This window comes from Neophocaena asiaeorientalis, unplaced genomic scaffold (genome assembly GCF_003031525.2).
Source record: "Neophocaena asiaeorientalis asiaeorientalis breed wild unplaced genomic scaffold, Neophocaena_asiaeorientalis_V1.1 scaffold170, whole genome shotgun sequence".
Classification (NCBI taxonomy): domain Eukaryota; kingdom Metazoa; phylum Chordata; class Mammalia; order Artiodactyla; family Phocoenidae; genus Neophocaena; species Neophocaena asiaeorientalis.
This window is the reverse complement of record NW_020172463.1, coordinates 1,003,173-1,029,381: the sequence shown is the minus strand read 5'-3', so window position 1 is coordinate 1,029,381 and position 26,209 is coordinate 1,003,173. Positions and strand designations below refer to the sequence as shown.

The window sequence follows — 26,209 nt, the reverse complement described above, 5'->3', positions numbered from 1 at the left end:
AAGAGTGCTGGGCACCTGTGCTGTTCTCCATTCAGAGACTGGTTCACTTAATTATGCTTCTTCTCTGAAACACTTAAAAAGTGTTTAAAAAATACTTTTTTGGGCAGAGCATGACTATAATTAAGCATCTAATGAAACACAAAAGGCACTCTTTTCCTTGACCCTCCCAGTACAGACAGCCACCATCACTTAAAGAAAATGTTTCTTAGAGATCCAGCGTATCAACAATCGCAGTGTAGAAACTTACAGTTTTTAAAAATGAGAATGGTTGCTTTGACAACAATGTAGCATTAACAGAAATGTCAATTGGTTATGTGGGAAATATTGACTTTCCAAAGTTTAGTTTGTACATATGTGATCTTGTGATATAACTAGAAATATATATTTCGTCTTCTTCCATGGTTCCTCGCACAGAGCTCCTAAAATCCTTGTAATTTCCTAAGTAATAAAAGCTACAAGTGCATCTTTTGTTAAAATGTTTACTGTTTGTTCCAGTTCCTGAAGTAGCTCCAGAGTACAAAGGTGAAAAGAATGTCTTTTATTATTCCTAACAAGCCCCTTCCAGCCACACCTGAGTTTGTTAATGAGGTGGCCTTTGGAAAGCACCTAAGGATGGAGCTGGTTGCCAGGAAAACTAACCATGTGATTAGCAGGTTGGCACTTTGAGCCCTCTACCACCACTACCTTCCAAGGCTAGAGTGGCTGGAGATGGAGTTCAGTCACCAACGTCCAGTGATTCAATCCATCATGCCTATGTAATGGAGCCTCCATAAAGAACCCTAACTGAAGACCTTCTGGGTTGGATGAATATACGGAGGTGCAGGGCTGGGGGTCCTGCGCCTGGAGAGGGCATGGAACCTCAGAGCCCATTCCCACACGGCCTGCCCCACGCATCTCTCTTCAATCTGGCTCTTAACTGAGTTGTATACTTTTATAATCAACTGGTATATAGTAAGTAAACTGTATTCCTGAGTTCCATGAGCCTCTGTAACAAATTCTAGAACCCATGAAGGGGGTGCTGGGAACCTCGGATTGATAGGCAGTCAGTCAGAATCACAGGTAACGACACGGGCCTGTGATTAGCATCTGAAATGGGGGGCAGTCTTGTGGGACTGAGCCCTCAACCTGTGGGATCTGACAGTATCTCCACGTAATCGTAGGACACCTTGCTGGCATTGGAGAATTGATGGATGTGGAGAAAAAAAACCCACATGTTTGGTGCCCAGAAGTGAAATATGCTGTGAATAGACTGTTGTAGAGAAAAAACAAGAGTTATTCCTATACAACATATTTTTGGGGACAGAGTGTTATGGCACGTTCAATTAATATTGTAAAAACATAATTTTATGATTTTACAAAGAAACACAACTTATTAGAGACAGAGCAGCAGGCTGGTAAATTCATTCCTGTCATATCTGTAGAGATAAGGGTACCTTCAGTTTACTTCTCAGACAATGAAATTGAGCAACAGACCCAGGATCAAGAATTCTTGTTTCTGTCTCTCTCCTACAGCCACTAGGCTGTGCTGCTTTTATTCATAGTTTAGTTGAAGACATAATGTTTAATTCTTAAGGTTGAGAGGAGGGAACTGTCTTAGCATTGGCTTTCTCAGGATATATGCTGATTGCGAGATGGAATAGTTTAGAGCCATATTTAGGGAGTTACATGAAAAATTACATCTCATTAAAAATGGCTAAGAGTACTACCCAGCTGTGCAAAGAAGAGAGATATTTTTTCTAAATGTTGGGAAGAAGTAGAAAGTCCACTTATAAATAGGAGAACTTGGCCTTACAACATGCAGTCCCCTTGGCAGGAAGCCTCAGGAGTTCCGGTCGCTGGTCCTCTGTATGGATGGCCTGCTTACAGCATCTTGGCTTAGTATGGTACCTTACTAGCCTTATGGACACAAAGACATTTCTATTTTATTCTGTCTGTGCTGGAGGTAGTAGGTCACTGTGTTTCTCTGGGCTGCAAGTAAAAGCTGATACTGAGATGGTATCCACTGAAGAGCCAAGTTGGATTGATGCTTTACCTCTGCTAGTTGAGCCCTGATATGAAGGGTAAAGTTTCTCTCTGAGTTGGCTTCCTCTTCTGTAAAAGAGGATGCTGGTTCATCAGCAGATGTAGGATCAAAGCCAGAGGGCGTTTAAGAAATGAAAGGCAGGGCTTCCCTGGTGGCGCAGTGGTTGAGAGTCCGCCTGCCGATACAGGGGATACGGGTTCGTGCCCCGGTCCGGGAAGATCCCACATGCCGCTGAGCGGCTAGGCCCATGAGCCATGGCCGCTGAGCCTGCGCGTCCGGAGCCTGTGCTCTGCGACGGGAGAGGCCACAAGAGTGAGAGGCCCGCGTACCGAAAAAGAAAAAAGAAAAAAAAAAGAAATGCAGATTTTTTTTTCTGGAAGTAATTTGCAGCTGAGCCCGTAAGTACCACAGGGCTTTTTTTCTTCCTTTTTTTTTAGCGGTACGCGGGGCCTCTCACTGTTGTGGCCTCTCCCATTGCGGAGCACAGGCTCCGGACGCGCAGGCTCAGTGGCCACGGCTCACGGGCCCAGCCACTCCGTGCCATGTGGGATCTTCCCGGACCGGGGCACGAACCCGTGTCCCTTGCATCGGCAGGCGGACTCTCAACCACTGCGCCACCAGGGAAGCCCTTTCTTCCTTTTTAAAGAAAAAAATCAAAATTATTTCCTACATAAATGGGAAACAGTCCCTTAATGAAACCTTTTGGTCTGTTTGTTCAATTAATAGTTGTGATGGGCTACATTTGGTAATTACTTCATGTCATCCTAAGAGACAAAATAAGATTATTTCTCAAGAAGAGACTTGGAATAATTTTCCTTCCTTTAAAATCAAAATTTAAAACTCCCCCTGTGCAGGGAAGTGCTTCTGGGTCATTCCTTGAGGATCTGATGGCTTCTAACACCAGAGTCTCCCAGAAGTAGCTAAATTTACGGGTATTTTTCTTAGAAAGCATTTTTGTGTATTTGAGAGCTTTATAAGCTCTTTTCAGGAAGCTGGCGATGTGCTTCAGACTCTTGTGGCTTTCACTTTGCTGTTGTCCCTGATGAATATGGTTCTTAGTGTTCAACAAGTTCTGTAAGTGCTGGTTGACGGAAAGGAGTGGCCTTCTGTGCTCCCAGGTTGGCTGCTAGGGTGTGACTGTGTAGCTCCCATGCCCTCTTCCCCCCGTACCATGCTATAACAGCTCACCTTTTACCTTGGAGCCTCTTTTACTCTCTGCATCAATGAGCATGCTGGTGTTACTTTGGCGTTTGAGATTCTTTGAAGATTGGTCCTAACCTCCTCTCTGACCCTGTCTTCTATTCTGTCACAACACAATTGCAAGTCTTCAGACAGCTGGTTCTTCATCAGCCTTTAAACCAGAGATGTAGATGAGAACCTTTGAGGGTGGGAGGGAGACTGGGATTACCTGTATATGCTCAAGCGTGTTCTCAGCCCAGGCTGAATGGTCGGCTTGCCTGGGGACGGTCGAAAACTCATGAGGCTCAGGTTACACCCCACACCAGTTAGGATTCTAGGGGATGGGACCCAGGTGGTTGCTGAGGTTGGTAGTTACACCCTAGAGGCAGATATCTTCACCACAGAGAGTGAAGGGGGCTGTGGGTTGTTTTCTCTGCTTTCTCTAAAGCTCTGTCTCTGATCTAAACCCAGAATCCACATTCCGCTCTCTCAGTCTTTGCTCATTTCCTCAGAGCCCCACCTAGAATATCCTCTCTTCACCCTTCATTTACATATCCGTTTTCATCCTCTGGGTCTTAGCTATTTCCCATACTTCCAAACAGACCTCCCAATTTGTAATGGTGTCTGTGAATTTTCATAACTTAAGAAATTGCATCACTTATGTACTAGCTACCAAGTAATGACATATGCCACAGTTTTCTCTGTACTCCCTCAATATCTGTATCATAACATCCAGCCCCGTGACCTCCTTGAAAGACCTACACATTTATATTACAATATTTCTGGGGCTTTTGGCTAATAGTGTTCCTTACTTAAATGTAAGTTGTTTTTGTTTTAAAACTTAGATAATTTTTCCTTCTAACTCAGTAGTTTTGAACTATTTTAGGCCATGGATTCCTTTGACAGTCTGATATAAACTGTAGACCTTCTCCCCGGAAAAGTGCTCATACAAACACGTACTCCATTTTACATATAATCAGTGGGCTCAGAAGCCCCTCTGAAGCATGTCCTTGGACTTGTTTTGTCTGCTTATTCTCAACTCAGACAAGGGTCTGAGGAAAGGGATTTCTCAATGGGGGTATGAGAAGAAGATAGTTTGGGAGAGAACTTTTCTTGGGAGCCACAGTGTGAGTATGCGAGTGGGGTCTTCTGAGAGGAGGATGACTTTGGCCTGAGGGGAAGAGGGCCTTGCACAGGTAGAAGGACACCAGCGTTCCTCCCCTTGCTCTGTGCTGGACAGGATTGGGTGGATGACGCACTGGGACTCCAGTGGTCTAGCAGGCAGAGCTAATAGTGGAAATGACCACTAGATGTCATCACAACACCACTTAGTTTGCTGGCTTTTGGCACTAGTTGCGTGAACTCAGATGTAGAATACCAAGAAAGCTGTAGTGATTTCCTGTTAGGGACTGAATTCTGCCAAATGACGGCAGGATTTGCTTTCATTATTGTTTTTTCAATATAAGGAAGACCAAAGGGTGGATAAAGGTTTGTTCATTATAAATATATGGAAAGGGAAAGAAAAGATGAATGAGATAGGTCAAGTGGAGAGTGCGACCTGACGCCTCGGTTCCGACAAGTTCTTGGAAATAGCCTTTCCTGCCTCTGTGAGAATGGATGTTGGCTGAACGGGCTTTTCAGCTAACTAATTTCCTTTTTTTTTTTCTAACATCTTTATTGGAGTATAATTGCTTTACAATGGTATGTTAGTTTCTGCTTTATAACAAAGTGAATCAGCTATACATATACATACATCCCCATGTCTCCTCCTTCTTGCGTCTCCCTCCCACCCTCCCTATCCCGCCTCTCTAGGTGGTCACAAAGTACTGAGCTGATCTCCCTGTGCTATGTGGCTGCTTCCCACTAGCTAGCTATTCTGTTTGCTAGTGTGTATATGTCCATGCCACTCTCTCACTTCGTCCCAGCTTATCCTTCCCCCTCCCCGTGTCCTCAAGTCCATTCTCTACATCTGCATCTTTATTCCTGTCCTGCCCCTAGGTTGCTCAGGACTCTTTTTTTTTTTTTAGATGCCTTATATATGTGTTAGCATACGGTATTTGTTTTCTCTTTCTGACTTACTTCATTCTGTTTGACAGACTCTAGGTCCATCCACCTCACTACAAATAACTCAGTTTCGTTTCTTTTTATGGCTGAGTAATATTCCATTGTATATATGTGCCACATCTTCTTTATCCATTCATCTGTCGATGGACGCTTGGGTTTCTTCCACGTCCTGACTATTGTAAATAGAGCTGCAGTGAACATTGTGGTACATGACTCTTTTTGAATTATGGTTTTCTCAGGGTATATGCCCAGTAGTGGGATTGCTGGGTCGTATGGTAATTCTATTTTTAGTTTTTTAAGGAACCTTCATACTGTTCTCCACAGTGGCTGTATCAATTTACATTCCCACCAACAGTGCAGGAGGGTTCCCTTTTCTCCACACCCTCTCCAACATTTATTGTTTGTAGATATTTTGATGATGGCCATTTGACTGGTGTCAGATGATGCCTCATTGTAGTTTTGATTTGCATTTCTCTAATAATTAGTGATGTTGAGCTTTCTTTCGTGTGTTTGTTGGCAATCTGTATATCTTCTTTGGAGAGGTGTCTATTTAGCTCTTCTGCCCATTTTTGGATTGGGTTGTTTGTTTTATTGATATTGAGCTGCATGAGCTGCTTGTAAATTTTGGAGATTAATCCTTTGAATTAATATTTTAATTAATTTTATGTTAATTAATTTTATATTATAATTTTATATTAATATTTTAATTAATATTTCATTTGCAAATATTTTCTCCCATTCTGAGGGATGTCTTTTCGTCTTGTTTATGGTTTCCTTTGCTGTGCAAAAGCTTTTAAGTTTCATTAGGTCCCATGTTAGGGAGTGTTCTAATTTCATTCTTTTACATGGAGCTGTCCAGTCTTCCCAGAACCACTTATTGAAGAGGCTGTCTTTTCTCCATTGTATATTCTTGCCTCCTTTATCAAAGATAAGGTGACCACATGTGTATGGGTTTATCTCTGGGCTTTCTATCCTATTCCTTCGATCTATATTTCTGTTTTTGTGTTTTTCTTGATGAGTCTGGCTAATGGTTTCTCAATTTTATCTTCTCAAAGAATCAGCTTTTAGTTCTATTGATCTTTGCTATTGTTTCCTTGATTTGTTTTTCATTTATTTTTGATCTGTTCTTTATGACTTCTTTCCTTCTTCTAACTTTGGGGTTTTTTGGTTCTTCCTTCTCTAATTGCTTTAGGTGTAAGATTAGCTTGTTCATTTGAAATGTTTCTTGTTTCTTGAGGTAGGATTGTAGTGCTATAAACTTCCCTTATAACTGCTTTGGCTACATCCCATAGGTTTTGGGTCATCGTGTTTTCATTGTCATTGGTTTCTAGGTATTTTTTAATTTCTTCTTTGATTTCTTCAGTGATCTTTGGTTATTTAGTAGTGTCTTGTTTAGCCTCCATATGTTTGTGTTTTTTACAGATTTTTTCCTGTAATTGATATCTAGTCTCATAGCATTGTGCTCAGAAAAGATACTTGATACAATTTCAGTTTTCTTAAATTTACCAAGGCTAGATTTGTGACCCAAGATATGATCTATCCTCGAGAATATTCCATGAGCACATGAGAAGAAAGTATATTCTGTTGTTTTTGGATGGGATGTTCTATAAATATCAGTTGAGTCCATCTCGTTTAATGTATCATTTAAAGCTTCTGTTTCCTTATTTATTTTCATTTTGGATGATCTGTCCATTGGTAAGAGTGGGTTGTTAAAGTCCCCTACTATGAATGTGTTACTGTCGATTTCCCCTTTTATGACTGTTAGCATTTGCCTTATGTATTGAGGTGCTCCTATGTTGGGTGCATAAATATTTACAGTTGTTATATCTTCTTCTTAGATTTACCCCTTGATCATTATGTAATGTCATTCTTTGTCTCTTGTAATAGTCTTTATTTTAATGTCTTTTGTCTGATATGAGAATTGCTACTCCAGCTTTCTTTTGGTTTCCATTTGCATGGAATGTATTTTTCCATCCCCTCACTTTCAGTCTGTATAAGTCCCTAGGTTTGAAGTGGGTCTCTTGTAGACAGCATATATATGGGTCTTGTTTTTGTATCCATTCAGCCAGTCTATGTCTTTTGGTTGGAGCATTTAATCCATTTACATTTAAGGTAGTTATCGATATGTATGTTCCTATTGCCATTTTCTTAATTGTTTTGGGTTAGTTATTGTAGGTCTTTTCTTTCTCTTGTGTTTCCTGCCTAGAGAAGTTCCTTTAGCATTGTTGTAACGCTGGTTTGGTTGTGCTGAATTCTCTTAGCTTTTGATTGTCTGTAAAGCTTTTAATTTCTCCATCGAATCTGAATGAAATCCTTGCTGGGTAGGGTAATCTTGGTTGTAGGTTTTTCCCTTTCATCACTTTCAGTATGTCCTGCCACTCCCTTCTGGCTTGTAGAGTTTCTGCTGAAAGATCAGCTGTTAACCTTATGGGGATTCCCTTGTATGTTATTTGTTGTTTTTCCCTTGCTGCTTTTAACATGTTTTGTTTGTATTTGGTTTTTGACAGTTTGATTAGTATGTGTCTTGGCATGTTTCTCCTTGGATTTATGCTGTATGGGACTCTCTGCGCTTCCTGGACTTAATTAACTATTTCTTTTCCCATATTAGGGAAGTTTTCAACTATAATCTCTTCAAATATTTTCTCAGTCCCTTTCTTTTTCTCTTCCTCCGGGACCCCTATAATTCGAATGTTGGTGCATTTAATGTTGTCCCAGAGGTGTTGGGGACTGTCCTCAATTCTTTTCATTCTTTTCTCTTTATTCTGCACCGCGGTGGTTATTTCCACTATTTTGTCTTCCGGGGCACTTATCCGTTTTGCTGCCTCAGTTATTCTGCTATTGATTCCTTCTAGTGAATTTTTAATTTCATTTATTGTGTTGTTCATCATTGCTTGTTTGCTGTTTAGTTCTTCCAGGTCTTTGTTAAACGTTTCTTGTATTTTCTCCATTCTATTTCCAAGATTTTGGATCATATTTACTATCATTATTCTGAATTCTTTTTCAGGTAGACTGCCTATTTCCTCTTCATTTGTTTGGTCTCATGGGTTTTTGCCTTGCTCCTTCATCTGTTGTGTGTTTCTCTGTCTTCTCATTTTGCTTAACTTACTGTGTTTGGGGTCTCCTTTTCGCAGGCTGCAGGTGAATTGTTCCCATTGTTTTTGGTGTCTGCCCCCAGTGGGTAAGGTTGGTTCAGTGGGTTGTGTAGGCTTCCTGGTGGAGGGGACTGGTGCCTGTGTTCTGGTGGATGAGGCTGGATCTTGTCTTTCTGGTGGGCAGGACTGCATCCTGTGGTTTGTTTTCGGGTGTCTGTGACCTTATGATTTTAGGCAGCCTCTCTACTAATGGTTGTGGTTGTGTTCCTGTCTTGCTAGTTGTTTGGCATAGGGTGTCTAGGACTGTAGCTTGCTGGTCATTGAGTGGAGCTGGGTCTTAGTGTTGAGATGGAGACCTCTGGGAGAGCTTTTGCTGTTTGATGTTACGTGGAGTCAGGAGGTCTTTGGTGGGCCAGTGTACTGAACTTGGCTCTCCCATGTCGGAGGCACAGGCTTGACACCTGGCTGGAGCACCAAGACCCTGTCAACCACATGGCTCAGAAGAAAAAGGAGAAAAAAAGCAGAAAAATAATAATAAAATAAAGTTATTAAAATAAAAAATTTTTTAAAATAAAGAAGTTGGGGCTTCCCTGGTGGCTCAGTGATTGAGAGTCCGCGTGCCGATGCAGGGGATGTGGGTTCGTGCCCCGGTCCGGGAAGATCCTGCATGCCGTGGGGTGGCTGGGCCCGTGAGCCATGGTCACTGAGCTTGCGCGTCCGGCGCCTGTGCTCCGCAACGGGAGAGGCCACAACAGTGAGAGGTCCGCGTACCGCAAAAAAAAAAAAAAGTTAAAGAGTAATTTAAAAAAAGAAAAAGAAAGAAAGAAGAGAGCAACCAAACCAAAAAACAACTCCACTAATGATAAGAGATGCTAAAAAGTATACTAAAGAAGAAAAAAAAAGAAAAAAACAGACAGTGAGAACCCTAGGACAAATGGTAAAAGCAAAGCTATACACACAAAATCACACAAAGAAGCATGCACATACTCACAAAAAGAGAAAAAGGAAAAACATATATATATCTATATATAAAAAAAGAAAGAAGAGAGCAATCAAATCAATAAACAAATCTACCAATGATAATAAACTCTAAATACTAAACTAATGTAAACATAAAACCCAAACAAATTAGATGCAGAAAGCAAACCCCAAGTCTACAGTTGCTCCCTAGGTCCACCACCTCAATTTTGGGATGATTCGTTGTCTATTCAGGTATTCCACAGATGCAGAGTAGATCAAGTTGATTGTGGAGATTTAATCCGCTGCTCATGAGGCTGCTGGGAGAAATTTCCCTTTCTCTTGTTTGTTCGCACAGCTCCTGGGTTTCAGCTTTGGATCTGGCCCCGGTTCTGCATGTATGTCACATGCAGAGGGAGTCTATTCTTCGCTCAGACAGGAGGCGGTTAAAGGAGCAGCCGATTTGGGGGCTCTGGCTCACTCAGGCTGGGAGGAGGGAGGGGTATGGATTGTGGGGCAAGCCTGCGGCGGCAGAGGCCAACATGACCTTGCAACAGCCTGAGGAGCGCTGTGTGTTCTCCCAGGCAAGTTGTCCCTGGATCATGGGACCCTGGCAGTGGTGGGCTTCACAGGCTCCCGGGAGAGGAGGTGTAGATAGTGACCTGTGCTTGCACACACACTTCTTATGGCTGCAGCAGCAGCCTTAGTGTTTCATGACCGTCTCTAGTGTCCGCACTGATAGCCGGGGCTCGCGCCCGACTCTGGAGCTCGGTTAGGCGGTGCTCTGAATCCCCTCACCTCACGCACCCCAAAACAATGGTCTCTTGCCTCTTAGGCAGTTCCAGACTTTTTCCTGGACTCCCTCCCCAGCCAACTAATTTCTGAAACAGCAAGTTAATTTTATTACGTAACTCACTTTACTGATACTTCAACATCCATTTTGAGCCCGTTGTGACTATCCTTTCAATAAGAATTTGGGTGATGTGCTATTACTTAACAAAAGGGCATTTTTCTTGATTGAGGCATCTTTTTTTTTTTTTTTTTGCGGTACGTGGGCCTCTTACTGTTGTGGCCTCTCCCATTGCGGAGCACAGGCTCCGGACCCGCAGGCTCAGCGGCCATGTCCAACGGGCCTAGCCACTCCGCGGCATGTGGGATCTTCCCGGACCGGGGCACGAACCTGTGTCCCCTGCATTGGCAGGCAGACTCTCTACCACCGCGCCACCAGGGAAGCCCGAGACATCTTTTTTAAGTTCTCTTTTTTCCCTTGTAATACAGCCAAGTCTGTTTGCACAGTAGACATTAACTCACTTTGTTTTATGGCCACACGTTGCACCCTCGACCCCAGTCAAATCTTTTATAACTGCATATGTTTTGGCAAGAAAGTGTGTATCATAAGTTTATCTTCATTAATTTGCAAAAACAATTTTTTGTCAGGATATCCTTCAACATTAAAAAATGTATTACTCTTGCATTTTGTTTAAAAATGAACGTAATGGGTATTTTTTGCTTCAGGGTAGTACAATGATATCAATACATCAAAAACCTAGATGGGATGGTCGCCAACTAATTCTGTCTTGGAGTATTTGACAACTGACTGTGAAAGGAGTTCATTTCACCTTTCTGATTCCTGAGTTTTGAAAAAGATCCTTTGGAAGTAAATGAACTTAGTGGGAAAGTAACCCTATTCTTCCACGTGTTCCAAATCTTGTGCACATTCTCTCACCAAACATGGCATTGTTGACACAATCTGAGTCAGAAAAATGGGTCTCTGGGGAGGAAATGATTTGATGTGTTCATTGTAGGCTTCCCCACTTAGCCCTCACCCAGGGGAGTCCTACTGGCTTAGGGAGGTGAGCAGCTCTCTCTGCTGTGTGTGAAAGGGACTCGAAAAGGAAGGGAGGAAGGCAAGCCTCTTCTGGTCTATTTTAGAATTCCTATCGGGGCAAGAAAGCCATCCTTTGTGGGAAGTGTCCACTCAGAAATGTTGCCTCATGAGAGCTAAGGAAGTGAAGTGAGCCCAGCTTTGCAGCAAGGCTTGCGTGGCCCTTGCCGAGTACTTTGGGCCACAGGACCTGTTTCTCAAGCTCACCAATGATTTTGTCTCCTACAGGTGCATAGCTTTAAGGGCTACTGGGAAAAACTGAACTCCAACCTGGAATATGTTAAGTACTCCAAGCCACACTTACACTGTAACAACAGCATGGTCAGGAGAGAGTGGCACAGCCTGATCTCGGAAGAGGTATGTGTGGGTTCCTGAACGCAGAGCAGGAAGCAGAAGCCCAGCTGATTAGGTTCGGTGATGCCCTTAGGCCATTAGGCTGGCCCGTGTTCCAGCACTCTCCCCACTTGCCAGGCACTGTTTATTAATGCTGCTGATCCCCAGTAGGGAGACCAAGGTGCTTCTCTGACCTCTCTTCTCTTGAAGAGGAAATTCAAGTGCAAAGAGGTTAAGAGACACACACGGCATGTTCATAGTAGAAGTGGGATTAACATCCGGGTCTCAGATGTGTTTTTGTGCTCCTTGTGTAGTTAAAAATTGATTTAAAAAAAACCTGGGTGTTCCCAAAGTACTGGTTGCTAGGGGTTAGGGATGGTTGAAAGGAAAAGAGTGAATGTGACCCCTATCAAGGGATAGCACAAGGGAGATCTTTGGGGTGATGGAGCATTTCTGTATCTTGATTATGGTAGTACATTGTGGTATGTGAATCTACACATGTGATAAAATGACAGCACTATACGCTCACTGTACCAGTGCCAGTTTGCTGATTTGTGTATTGTACTATAGTTATTTATAGAAGATGTAAACATTGAGGGAAACTGGGTAAAGAGTACATGAGCTGTCTGTAGCATTGTTGGATATAGTTGTAGTGTTGTTGTATATAATATGTAGTTGACTTGCAACTATATAAAATATGTAATAGTTTCAGAATAAAACTTTTTTAGAGCAATTGTTAAAGAATCTAGGTGTTCTGATTACCTGGAAAGTACCTCTCTTTTTTCTGAACTCTTAACTATATTGTATTATGACCTCACTGTGAAAAATGTCACCCACAAAACCTTCACCTTCCACACTTTTGACGTGTTCTCACTCCTAGAAAAAAGGAAAAAGAAGGTCTACGGTGTATGTGAGAAATATTCTTGATAATGCAATAAAGTAAGTAAAATGAGGGATTATTGTAGCTGTAAGATGGTTATATTTTGTAATTACTTTCTTGGCTTCCTTTCAGGGAAGTAGCTTACTTTTGTTGCATATCCTCAGTAAGATAATGCTATCAGCTTATTAATGCAGCCACCTGAGCCCTATTCTGGAGTTTGGAGCTGGAGTTTCTAGTGGGAAAAATTTATATGTCAAACCTTTTAGATTTGCATCCTGGGGCTGGATGACTTACAAGGAATAAGTGGTAAAGAAAACTCTTATTAGTTGAGCACTTTAGAGGGGTACAAACATTAGGTTGATTTTAAACAAGTGTAAGTGGGCTGGTGAGCTTGCTCTTATTTTGAAAGCATATTTTCTGGGTAGATGAGTCATCTCAGAGTGCTATAAGCATAGGCCCCATTCCAACCCCTGTTCTATTTTCTGTCCCCTTATTTCCAATAACTGAGAGCTGTAATTGTTCTAAATTACTGTCATTGTTTGCACTAAAGAGTTTTGAGATTTTATAAATTGCCTAATGTGGCTTTTGCCAAGTTGATTAAAGTTTTTGAGGTTTTCAGCAGCCTGAGAACAGTTTCTGCGGTGGTTTTATGGGTTTTTAAAGGAGGATATCTTTGTATGGTGTGGCTTTCGTTGTTTTGTTTTTTTTTTTAATAATGCTTCCTGTGTGAATAACATCGGCTAATTTCTTTGTAGGGTGATTTCTAACCTAGAAGCAAGGAATTTGGGTAAGAAAATAAAATAAAGCGTTCTGGATTTCAGTCAGTGTTTTGTTTGTAATACCATTCTTCCTCCCACTGTGGGTTGGCAGGGAAATCCCTTCCACTAGTGCTGTGAAAGCAGCACCCTTTACTATTTTCCCATCAGAGTGGCCACCCAGCTCCTTCCATGTCTCTCTTGGCACCAGGTCCTTCGGGGACAGCTGCTCTTGCCGAGGAGTCTCTGACTGTTTTCCTTCTGTTTCCCCATAGAACTGATCGAATTAACATGCCCTCTGGCTGTACTCCCAGGGTGTAGTTCCCTTGGCTTAGAGCTGCTTTCTCTCCAGCTGTCTGATCATACAAGGATCTTTGACTTGTATGCTCCTTTCATTTTGGTTAGCACTTGGGCACTCCCTGGGCTAGGTCATAGGGGCACAAAGACTAGGGGCCTCTAGACAAGCAGTGTGTTTATGGGGGTAGAGTATGGGCTTAGGGGCGGACAGAACTGAGCTTAAACTCCAGCTTGGCCACCATGTGCTCTTAGGCAAGCCATTTATCCACTTTGTGTGTTGTCCTCCTCAGGGCAAGCGTGAGAAGAAAATGAGAGTCAACGGAGTCGTGTTTACAGTGCCCAGTCCCTCACTTGGTACATGGGATACCTGACATGGCTGCTTTATCTTTAGTGTGTGAGGAAGAAATGCTAACACATAGCCTCTAAACCAGGGGACAGGCAGCTGCAGGGTGCAGGGGGTGAGGGGCTAGGTCAGGAGTGGGGACAGAGGTTGTAAAGGCTTCCCACGGGGGGGTGATGTCCGAGTTAAGTCTTGACAAAGAAGGGGAACTTAGCCAGGGGAAACTGGGGGGAGAGGATGCTAAGCATATTCAATACAGGCTTTTTTGGTGGTTTTGTCTGTGGAACTCTTTCACACTTCATAAAGGTCAGCCTCCATTAAAAAAGGAGCTGTTGTTTTTATGTTCCACTTCTGTTTTATGGGCTTGGATGTTTAGGTATATGTTGGGTGACCCTAACGGACGTTATTTTATATGATGCGTTGCCGCACATCCTGCAGCTGTGCGCACAGCCCGCATGAGCTGTGAAGTCACTGAGTAGCCCCGGGAACCAGGCCATCTAGGCCTGAAGCCAGGGCTCTGCCACCAGCACCAGGCAGGAGCAGTCTGCCAGGGGTGTGAATGTACATGCAGGCTCCCCTCCTTGCGTTGCTAGGGGATTTGCACTGTGGGAAGTGTTGCCAGTCTGGCTGAGGTTTCTGTGTGTACTCTGCTCCCACGACTGGGTAGAACTCCTGTTCTTGTACTTTGGGCCTGTTTGCATCCTGTTACTAGTCGTTCTCACTAGATGACCTTCAGGGAACTTGTCCCTTCCTCTCATGTGCTTTGGTTGTGCTAGTTTCCTAGGAAAAATGTCACTGTCAGAGATGGAACATTCCTTGTGAAGTTCAAAACATCCATGAAAACTACTGGGCTCTAGTTTTGAATTGTTTACCATGAAGGCTGTGTAGGATCCAGTTAGGATTTATCTCAAGGGGTCAAGAGGCATCCGTGCCCTCCCACACGGAGTCCTCAGCCCCCTGACCGGGGCAGTTCCGCCTGTTGACGGGCTCGTGACTCAGGTTCTGGGAGAGGAAGATGGGGCTTGGAGGTGCCATTAGCGGAGCGTTAGGGCAGATCTTCCTAGAGACAGCGTTTTCCTGTCCCTCCAGTCTTGCTGGTGCGGTGCAAATCAAGGTGGAGAAAGTGCCATTTGGTTTAACCTTACATGCCACTTTTCCATCTCAGTTAGCTACCTTTTCAGTCCCATAACTTGTGCCAATTATTCTTATTTACCGCAGTAACTGACTGGTCTCCTCGCCTCAGTAACTATAAACTACAAGTTGGAGTCAGAAAGAAGGGAGTCTTGCGACCCTTCCACTAAGTCCCCATCCCTGGGTTTGCCCCTCCCTTAGGGTTTAGAATCTCCTATGAAGCAGAGGATCTTAGTGGTGAGTCTTCACACTGAAGAGAAATCAAAGTCAGAGTATATTGGTGTTGGGAACATGTTCCTTGTTTTCTTTCTTTCTTTCCCAGTCTCTGCCTCTCTGGTTCACAGCTCTCTCTCTCTCTGCATATCACTAAGTGGTAAGTTGCAGCGTGTAGAACTAGGTCACACTGAATGAAAAATTTTCATCCCATCAGGGAATTGTTATGTTTTCCCAGTGACTCAGAGAAGGGAAACCCAGGCTGAGGCCTTCTCCTTCCAGCCCATTCCCGAAAACCACCCTGCTTGATTGTTGCTCTGTTTAATTTCAGAGCCAAGATTAACACCCCTCTTCCAGGAGGAAGACAACCACCAGCGGCTGCTTATGGGGCTGGTAAGTGGTCTGTGGGCTGTTCAGTGCTGGTGAACAGTGGGCTCCAAGGAAAGGGGGAAGGGCTAGATTGTACTTCTCATTCTGTTCTTCTTTTTCATTCACTCTTTCAACACAGGGTTGTTGCCAGTCACTCACTGTAGGTTCAGTGGTGAGGAACACATATATAATTTCTGCCCTCTTGGTACTTGTAGTCTTGTGAGAGAGACATGAATTAATCAGTGACCCCAATAAATGTATAATTATAAAACATCATAAGGAAATGTATAGCGCTGAGAGTTTTTAAAATAGGAAACAGCAGCGTCTCTGTAGCATTTGTATTTGGGTTTAAAATACAACGGGATAAAGTATTCTTTCTCAAGAGGTCCTACCACTAGGAAGACCAAAAAGATATAAATCAAAATAAATTAATTGAAGAGCAGGATTGGCAAATAAATCCAAAATATTAAAAAAAAACTATTTAACATCTGAGAAGTCTAATAAAATATTTTTAATACTGTACAGGCTTAGGAATGGGATAATCTATTACCTTAAATATAGCTAGTTTAAAAATATGAGAAAAATACGTGTAAATACATATTCATACACTTAAAAATTCTAGTTAAACGAAGTTTCCTTGGCAACTAGAAATGACCAAACTTGAGCCAAGAAGAGATAGAAAGCCTGAAAGCATAATAACCATAAAATAATTTAGAAAAAATATCAAAGATTATCTCCAAAAAAGGCCCCAAGTTAATGAGTTTGTGCTTTCAGACTTTTAAGGACCAGATCATTCTCATGTTATGTAAAGTATTTTTGAAAAAAAGATGAGAAGCTTCTTAATCACTTAAAAAAGCCAGCATAACCTTAAAACCAGAATCCGACAGTGACTACTTATGAATATAGATACTACAGGCGTAATTAAAATACTTCCCAGTGCTCTATTTGAAAATACAGCATAGCCACATGGGCTTCTTTCTAGGAAGGCTTAATATTAGAAAATATATTAATGTAATTCATCACACGACTAAGTCAAAGAGGGAAAAAAAAGATTCTATAGGTGCTAAAAGTTGATAAAAGTAAAATTCCACTTCTGGAATTTTAAACAAAGTATAGTCTAATACTAATAGCCAGCATCCTTCTTCATGTCACCTTGGAGGCAGTGCTATTAACGTCAGAAAGAAGTTAAGTATCCTTGCTATTTTCACTAAAATTTTACATTGTTTTAGAAATTCTAGCCAATGCGATAAGAAACAAAAGTAAAAGAAGGCGCTATGATTGTCTAATGCAACAAACAAAATAATCAACTGGGAAAATAATAAAATTAAAAAAAAAATGCTGCAAATTAGTAAGCTGGTGATGCTATATTTATTTTCTTTTTGATTAGGATTAACCAGTTAAAAAAGATAAAAAACAGTATATTATTTCCAAATCATCAGCATCTAACTTTAGTAAAATTATAAGCAAAAAGCCAGTGAAATTTCTGTGACAGTTGACTGACTCACTTGACAAAATAAAGAGGAATGGGACTGGCATTATGAGATATCTAAATGTGTTGTTGATCTACAATAATTGGAACAATATGGTGCTGATACAAAGATAGACAGGAGGCTCTAGTTTAAATTTGGGTATTTGGTGTATGATAAAAATGAGGCATTTAAAAATCAATGTAGGGCTTCCCTGGTGGCGCAGTGGTTGCGAGTCCGCCTGCCGATGCAGGGGACACGGGTTCGTGCCCCGGTCTGGGAGGATCCCACATGCCGCGGAGCGGCTGGGCCCGTGAGCCATGGCCGCTGAGCCTGCGCGTCCGGAGCCTGTGCTCCGCAACGGGAGAGGCCACAACAGTGAGAGGCCCACGTACCGCAAAAAAAAAAAAAAAAAAAATCAATGTGGAAAGAAATAATTTTCAATCAATCAATCAATGCCTGACTATTTGGAAAAGATAATTAAGTTAGATTCTTCCCACCCCAAATACCGCCACTTTATATCATAAACCAACAGAAATATCAGGTTAAGGAATCATATAAAAATTTTAAACTGTGTGAAAGAATTTGAATAAAATAAGTGGACAGTTAAAAAATACTGAGAAAGCCTTTTAAGTGCATTATTGAACATAAACCTACAGGAGAAGATTGACTGAAAACTTAGATGAGAACAACAGAAAGGCAATACATTTAGAAAAAAGTATTTGCCACATATGTGATAAAAGAATAACATTTGGCATGTAATGTTTATAAATCAGTAAGAGAACAACACACCGGAAGGGAAATGGACAAAAGCTGTGACCAGTGAATTTTCAAAAGTTAATTTAGGCCAAGAGATCTTGAGTTGGGTCAGGGTAAGAAGGAGAATGCTTAACATTGCTATAATCAAATGACACACAGAATAAATGTTTTTCTTTGTCTTTTTTTTTCGTCTATCAAATTGACAAAACTTTAAAAATCATACTAGGAAAGTTCAGGGTACAGGGAATTTGACAGCCTCATGAGATGGAATTGGAAATTAATATAACCACAGTGGAAGCCATTTTAGCAGTGTCTCTATAACCTTAAGTAGGGACCCAATGAATTCCATTTCTAGGAATTTAGCCTGACAAAATAATCGAGGATATGGCAAGCAACTTTTGTGTAAGGATTTTTCGGTGGTATTTGTAACAATAGTAAAGGAAATATCGCATATGCATAAGAAGGGAATAAATAATTCAATTATAGTATTTTCATAAAATTGGACACTGTGCAGCCCTTACAACTGGTGTGATAAAGAATAATGACGTAAATTATCATGTGAGAAAAAGCAGATTGTAAAATATTAGCATGAGCATGCACACTGGAAAGAAGGAAAATAAAAAAACCAAAATGTTAATGTAGGTGGTAGCATTATGAGCAATTTAAATTTTCATCTTTACGCTTATTATAGGAAAATTGAAATGCACAAAAATATGCATTATAACTTACACAGAAAAAAAATAATTTTTTTTAAAGCCTAATCAATTAGCACATGCCGGAGACTGAATTGAAATAATATGCCACTCTGTCTTGGCCCAGGATGCCACGGGCTAAGGTTTACCCAGCGTGTCTGTCGTAAATGTAAATCTGCTGAAATAGAAGATATATATACTTGTGTTGTCAGTTATACAATTCCCATGGTGTTTATTGATGCAAAGATTTCTCTAGCCAAGAGGGTTTGGAGCTGAGCAGGCCATTTAGGCAAAAGCGAGAAAAAAAGGAAGAAAGGGAGAGAAAAGCAAAAAGTGGGAGGGCTGGGAATGCCACACTGATTGGGGAGCCCCAGGGATGGTTAGAAGAGTGTGGCTATAGAAACAAGCCCATTTGGAGGCACTAGGCTAAATATATCCATACCTTTACATGTCAGGGAGCTGCATGGAATGTCTTAACCATTGCACAGAGAGAAGTACCTGGTGCATTTCCTTTTACTCCATCCTCTGTCCTTGCAAACACCCAAAACCTGTCCCTTCCCGCCACCCCCATTAGCACAGTCATTCCACGTTTAGAGTTGTTCCTGTTAGCTCTCCAGAGCCAGGCGCAGTAGACTTCAATCCTTTGGTAGATCCCAAAGCCTTTGACTGCTAAGCTAGTGACTTCCACTGGCTTCTTTGGAGAATTCTCAACAGGGCTGGGAGCCTGGCTCTCAGCTGTTGACTGGACTTTGGGTGAATCATAAGTCATTCCTCTCGAGGAAAATGGTGGTGCCCCCTGATTTATGCCCATTAAGGAACATTGTGGGTTATGCATTTCTGCTAGTGGGATCTTCAGGTCCAATATCTTTCATATTGATAGGAAGTATTAATAAATGAATAGAATTCAAACCAGTTGCAGGTGTGACTGGGTAGGTTGTGACTTATCTAATCTATATTCTGTTTTCAGATGGTGTCTGAGCTAAAAGACCATCTTTTGAGACATCTACAGGGTGTGGAAAAGAAGAAAATTGAACAGATGGTTCTGGACTACGTTTCAAAACTGGTTGGTTTTGTTTTATCTTCTCTACCTGTCGTTTTTTCTCCCCCCCCCCCCCCCCCCCCCCCCCCCAACCGCTTGGTCTCTGGGTGTATAGTTCCCAGTATGTGGTTCAATAGGTTTTTCATATTAGGTTTTTTGGAGCTCTCCCATCCTCAAACCTGTATATGTGGTGCTGTAGATTGAAGAAAGGGGGAAAAGAACCAAAAAACAAAGAGAATGTGACTCTGGAAGTGGCTTATTGCACTCCCTGGCAGTAGTGGTTACATGCTCATGGAAGCCTGGAACAGTGATGAATTCAGCAGTGGTTGCCGAATGTTCATGTCATCTTGTCATCTTCCAGCTCCTTATTAAACCATAGGTAGTGATTTCTGTACATGGAGGTTTCTGCAAACACGAGAGAACTTGAACTTCAATTCTTACTTAGCTCCAACAGCCCAATTAGGTGAGATTCCAGCCCAGTTGTATAAATACTTACCACGTTCCAGAGTCTGCTGATGAGATTGGCATCCCATTTACCTGGTAGCCACTCATTGAAGTTGTGTGATCCATGTGTAAATAGAAGTGATGCAGCTGGATTGAAATTTGAGGCTGTCTTGAGTCTTTCAAAACGCATATGGAGTTGAGGCCTCACCCTACTTAGAACCTGGAAATAATAAGATGGATAAAAATTTTAAAGTATTTAAATATACAGAAAGAGAAAGAACACTGCAACACTCCATTTCTCCAGGTTTGCATAGGACCAGCATGTAAATGTGAACAAATATTTTTGCATTGAATTCTGGAAGATTAGTTAAATTTATTAGATATGGCCCTGATTTCATTTCATGTTTAACTTTTAAAGTTTTCTGCCTTACAGGGAACTCTATTCAATAATGGAAAAGAATATTAAAAGAAGAGTGTCTATATGTGTAGAACTGAGTCACTTTGCTGTACAGCAAAGATTGGCACAGCATTGTAAATCAACTCTACTTCAGTTAAAACAAATTAAAAAACAATAAAAACAAACAAACGAAAAAGAAATACAGAAAGAAATCCTCTATTTTGGAAAACTGGGTAGTGGCAGAATGGCTCTGTGAATGGAGCGTGAGCTCTTGGATAGCACTTGCTTAATGAGTGTTTGTTGAATTAAAACAACTCCCCGAAATGCTCCCAAGTGCCACCCATTGATTTATTTCTATAGTAAAGTGCATGCATGGAAGTAACTCACTCAAATCCTTTGTTGGTCATATGGCCATAGAGACGGTTCATAGTTAATTAGTCGGAATAAAGTTGCGGAATATTTTTTAAAAACAGTTTTCTGCCTTCATTGCAGTCATTAGTATCTGGTTTTAAATCACACATTTGAATTTCTATGGTAAGGTTTGACTTCAGAGTTTTAGTATAGGAGGACAGGCTGGTATTTGCGTGTACTAATGTTTACAAGCAGGGCACTGAGACTTTCTTAAATAATAGTTCTTTGCAGTTGAACAACACCAAGGGGTTCACTTTATGAATGTGTTACTGATCTTCCCCATGTTGATGCTAACTTACTTTCTTTGTCCTTTCATAACACACAGTTATTTAACACATCACCTACCATCTTTCTTTCTGTTGACTTTAAATTTCATCTTCCAGAATGTTAAGGTTTTTCTTCAAGCATCATTCTTCCCTATAGTTAATCGCGTCAAAGAATCCCCATAACACTAGTGTGTGCTAACAGCTCCTAGAACCAATAGGGCCAGAAATGGTAGAGATGAGGTCTCAGAAAACTCGTTGCCCCTGTCTTTCCAACTCAGCAGTCACTGATTGATGCCAAAGCTGCTCACTCTGCCCAGCAGCAAACGGCTGAGTCTCCCAGTCCCCTCCCAGGAGAGTGGCTGGACAGCCTTTAGAAAATAAATCCGAGGAGGTTGCTGCAAAACCTGATTATAGTGCTTATTTGTTATCTTACCTGAGTTCAGCCAAAGAGAAACTGAGAATCTATATCATTGAGAATAAATAGTGTCTGTCTGTGCTCATATGGAAACTCTTCCTAATTTTGCCCCCTGTCCTTTGCCTACACGTGCAATGCATGGATTTGTGGTCCTGATAACAGCTCCTCGGAGATTGCCCTGTTGCTGGCAAACGAGTGAAATGTAGAACCTGGACGTGGAACTAGTTTTGCTCCACAGCACATGCTCAGGACCTCCATTCTCTTCAGAACCGCCTTTCCTCTGTCAGCTGTCAGCTATGTCACCCTTGCCACATAACAGGCCTAGGGCGAACTCTGTTGCACTTGACCTTCACTGATGGATAAGGGCCTGTGATTGAGGGCCTGTGTTTGTGAGCGATGGGGCCGATTAGCGGTGGGGAAGCTCAGCTGGGGCACTGCCTGCAGTGACAGAGGGTGCTCTGTTAGACGGCGGCTGCACATTTTCAGTCTTTCCATTTGGGATTCCAGTGCTTGAGAATTGACCTCAGAAAGGCTGGTTCTGTGTCCGGGCACAGCCTGAATGCCAGCTGCCCGAACATGCCTGTCAGAGCTATGGAAGGATAGCTTGTAGGGGAAAGGGTATGAACAGAGGTTAACAGACTGTCTTTACCCTCTAGCTGGATCTCATTTGCCAAATACTGGAAGCCAGTTGGAGGAAACATAATCTTCATCCCTGGGTTCTCCACTTGTACGCAAGTATTTCTTGCTCTATTTTATCATGGTGTACAAAGAGGTAAAACAACTCTGATTGCTGCCTGTTGTAGCAAAGCCTTTTTGAGACTTACCAGTTGAAAGTAACTCTCACCAGCCCCTTACACCATCCATCTTAGTTCTGAACTCAACATTTAAAGTTATGCCCCTGTTACTTCACCTGTCCTCTTTCCTTGGCATCTGGCTGATGAGGAGGGAGGGGCACGTGAGCTCAGTACTGCCAAGAAGGGGAATTTAAGTTAATGCAGTTTATCATTTCTGTGCCTACCGTCTGGTTAGATTCTAGGCATTAGGCCGCTGGTCATCATCACATCTATGAACCTTTCTATGGGGCATAGCCTTTCACAATTAGCATGAATTCCACCAGGATGTGGCACTCAGAGCTACTGCTTACATGCAAATGGGGTTTTGGAGATGAGCTGCTTGGCTGACATGCTGCTTTGTTCTTTGACCAGCAATAGACAGGCGAGTGCTGCTGAATTTGCGGTCTTTCACATCATGACCAGGATTTTGGAAGCTACTAACAGTTTGTTTTTACCTCTGCCTCCTGGTAAGTCTTGGCTTTTTTGGGTTTTGTTGTAATAAACTTGTTCTTTCTTCTTCACATAGTCTCTGGACTTTGGTGCATTATGAGTTTAAGAATGAGGCCCCCTATGTCTGCGAAATGGTGTGTCTGGTGTCACTGTGACAGATGGGCCTGAGGTTGGTCTCTGCCGACCAGATCTCCTCTGATTATTAAACTATACAATAGCTTGTCACCAATTTTAGGAGCCAAGGCTGGTCCCCATGCAACTTTCTGGTTCAAAAACCAGTGGAGCTGATTCAGGGAGATCTTTCTCTGATGTCTCCAGGCCTAGTTTATCTGATCAAGAAAGTTAACACTCAGAAGGAAGTAGGTCTGGCTGGGTGTCAGAAATTGAGTTGATTCTTATATGTTCCTTGGAAGCTAAAAATTTCCCTTAGGATTTTGAAAAAGGACCAAATCAGGCTTCAAAACGCCTTTGGCGCATGTGTCTGCAGTCATTCATTTAATTGGTGATTTGTTCATTCAGTCAACAAACATTTGTTGAGCAATTTCATGCCAGGTACTGGGCTAGAAATTAGAGCAATTCCAAAAATTAACAAAAGTCTAGTTGGGAAAATGTGCATATAAATCAATATTCATTATAAGAAACAAGCTCCTGTTTGCTATAAACGACCTGCCTTATGCTTGTTATGTGTAAGTTCTGATGAGTTTTAAGCTTTATGATAGCTATCGCTATATAATATATACTAGCCAATTTTATTTAATTCATTCATATACATCTATCCATCCATCCGTCATTAATTTGTTCCTTTGTTCATTCATTTTAAGGCAACATGTATATGGTCCCCATTTTGTGCTAGGTACTATTGTAAGTACTTTACATAAATTTAATTTTTATAATGATGCTAAGTGATAAGAGCTTAAATTGAACCATATTAAATTGTTAATATCCAACCAGTTTTTGACCAACAAAGATGGCACTTTCAAATGGTTCCACTTAATATTATTCCCACCTTATAGATGGTGAAATTGAGGCACAGAAAAGTTAAGTAACTTGCCTACAGTCACATAGCTATTAGGCAACAGAGCCAGTGCTCAAATCCAGGGAGTCTGGCCCTAAAATCTATGCTTCTAGCTCCTATTCTGTGCTGCCTCTTGAATTTTATATTCCAGCTGAAATAGTTGATATTGAAACATTGGCTGTCTATGGGCCTGGAAAATCCCCACAGCACATCTCAACTTCTCTGCATTTGTGATATATCTGGTACAGTCTGGAATCTGTCACACTTTCTCTATCCATATGCCTTATCTTATAAGATCTGCTTGTAGTGGAGGCACAAAAGGAGTTTCTTGTGACTTTGTAGGGATCTGAAAGTGACCACTCATGAGGAGAATGGATGGCTTTAAATGGAATATGAATTGTGAGGTGCCCTGTAGAAAGAGTGAAGGGATTTCATGAAAATTATATATGGCTTTCTAGCTTAAATTCTTAATTGTTTGTCATTAACACAAAAGACCTGGTAGAGAAATGGGTCGACAGTTTCAGATTTGTTCACCATGGATCTCCAAGCTCCTTTTATAAGTAAATGACACTGACTCACTGGGGACAATATTATATCTGGGAGATCATAAAAATCCACCTTCTACAGAACATTGCATTTCTACACAGGGATGGATAAGGATGGAAAACACATAACAATTTTACCCATAGTGATTGAAAATTATTATGAGTAAGAGCTTAATGGCTGGTGTCCATGGGTCAAGTAAGAAAGAGCAGTTTCTCTTTCTACTTTTCTCAGAAATGTTTGTTTCCCTAATATGAAGTGACACTGGATCATGTTGCGGGGTGGGGCATGTGTGTGTAAATGCAGGTATTTTTGTGTGTATGTATGTAAATGTGCTCGCTTTCCAGGCCCCGTGGACTAGTGAGAACTGTTTGAGTTCCAAGTGTCAGAAACTTGTAACCGGAGTTACTTAAAGAAAAAAGGGAATGAGGACCACGGAAGAGAAGTCATAGTTTAGAGCTGGAGCATTTACCGTTTAAAAGGGACCTGTGTTCTCTTTGCTGCCTGGAGAAGGCCAGGAGCCCTGGAGGGTGAGGACTAGAGCTGGCTGGAAAAGGTCTCTCTTTCGGTACCGATGCCTACTTCTAGCCAGTTTGCTCTGTTGCTTAGAGCTGACATGCTGAGAGGAGGCCAGGAATGGGCTGTTGAATTTGGGACTGTGCCCTGGGAATGGAGGATAAAGGGTCATCAGGGATCTTTAGGACATGGACACAGAGCTAGAGAGGGATTTTTTTTTTTTTTTTTGCGGTACGCAGGCCTCTCACTGTTGTGGCCTCTCCCATTGCGGAGCACAGGCTCCGGACGCGCAGGCTCAGTGGCCATGGCTCATGGGCCCAGCCACTCTGCGGCATGTGGGATCTTCCCGGACCGGGGCACGAACCCGTGTCCCCTGCATCGACAGGCGGACTCTCAACCACTGCGCGGAAGCCCCCAGAGAGGAATTTTGAATGGAGAAAATCTGTAGGATCAATAACCTTCTATAAACTCTTCCTCAGAAATAATTTTGTAACTTTTTTAATCTTGAGAAGACTGTCCAAATCCATTTGAAAAATCTCATGTTGTTAATTAGCTAGTAAAATCACTATTTTTTTTTTTGGAATCAGAGCAGTTAGTAGACTCATCCCATTGTCAGCCCATTAACATCTGCTTGAGGGCAGAGTCTGAACTTTATCTGACCCTCAGTGTTGCCAGGACATGGGACTCAAGTCTCCCACTGCTCATGTTTCATATGCTCAGAGAGAGAAAGCTCCATGACGTCTCGGAATCCAAGTCCCAGCTCTCTTTGGCCATCATGTCTCTGTCATGTAAGCCTCTAAGGCCAGGCAACGAGTCTTCATCATTCCCCATCCACATCCAATCAGTTTCCAAGCCAGTACACATCGCCATGATCCTATGATCCCTTCCTGCCCTCTCACTCTCAGTGCCCTCGCTCCCTCTTGGACAGGTTCACGCAGTCACTTCCCAACAGATCTTTATTCCTCCGGTAGCAAGCTGTCACTCCGGTCCATTCTTTACCTGTTGCCACGTTAATATTCCAAAAGTAAAACTCAAATCCTCTAACAATCCTGCTCAAAAGCTTTCCTGCTCAAAAGCTTTCCTGCTCAAAAGCTTTCAAAAACAATCCTGCCTCTCCAGAGTTTACTAAATAATCAATTCCTTGCTGTCATTCAGCATTCAACCCTGTGACACATATATTAAGAGCACCCTGTACTTTTCCGTCATAGAACTGGTCATATTTTAAAAAATGAATATTTATTTTGTGATTAATTGATTGTCAGTCTCCCTATCAGACTGGAGGGTGGATGGGAGCAGCAGTCATGCTTGTTCTTCTCATCACTGCACACCCAGCTCCTTGCCTTCGGCATGCCGAAGGGGTTTTGTTGAATAGATTAACCTTTCCAGTCTCACCTTCCACCATTCCTCTTGCACGCCTGTGCCAACCCAACTGGGTCATTTACTCT

General features: G+C 42.0%; 1 protein-coding gene across 5 annotated transcripts in view; it reads left to right on the top strand.

Annotated features, from left to right (window-relative positions):
• Positions 1 to 26,209, top strand: part of GSAP (gamma-secretase activating protein) — an 87,308-nt gene that overhangs the window by 54,167 nt on the left and 6,932 nt on the right. For all 5 annotated transcript variants that reach the window (XR_003002290.1, XR_003002291.1, XR_003002292.1 and 2 more), the window contains exons 20-26: positions 11,429 to 11,557; positions 12,414 to 12,472; positions 13,169 to 13,200; positions 15,481 to 15,542; positions 19,403 to 19,498; positions 22,064 to 22,134; positions 22,613 to 22,707. Coding sequence is in view for 2 of the 5 variants with exons in the window: in XM_024738109.1 (XP_024593877.1) it covers positions 11,429 to 11,557; positions 12,414 to 12,472; positions 13,169 to 13,200; positions 15,481 to 15,542; positions 19,403 to 19,498; positions 22,064 to 22,134; positions 22,613 to 22,707 (544 nt within the window). In the remaining 3 variants the exon portion in view is untranslated. The remainder of the gene's footprint in view (positions 1 to 11,428; positions 11,558 to 12,413; positions 12,473 to 13,168; positions 13,201 to 15,480; positions 15,543 to 19,402; positions 19,499 to 22,063; positions 22,135 to 22,612; positions 22,708 to 26,209) is intronic.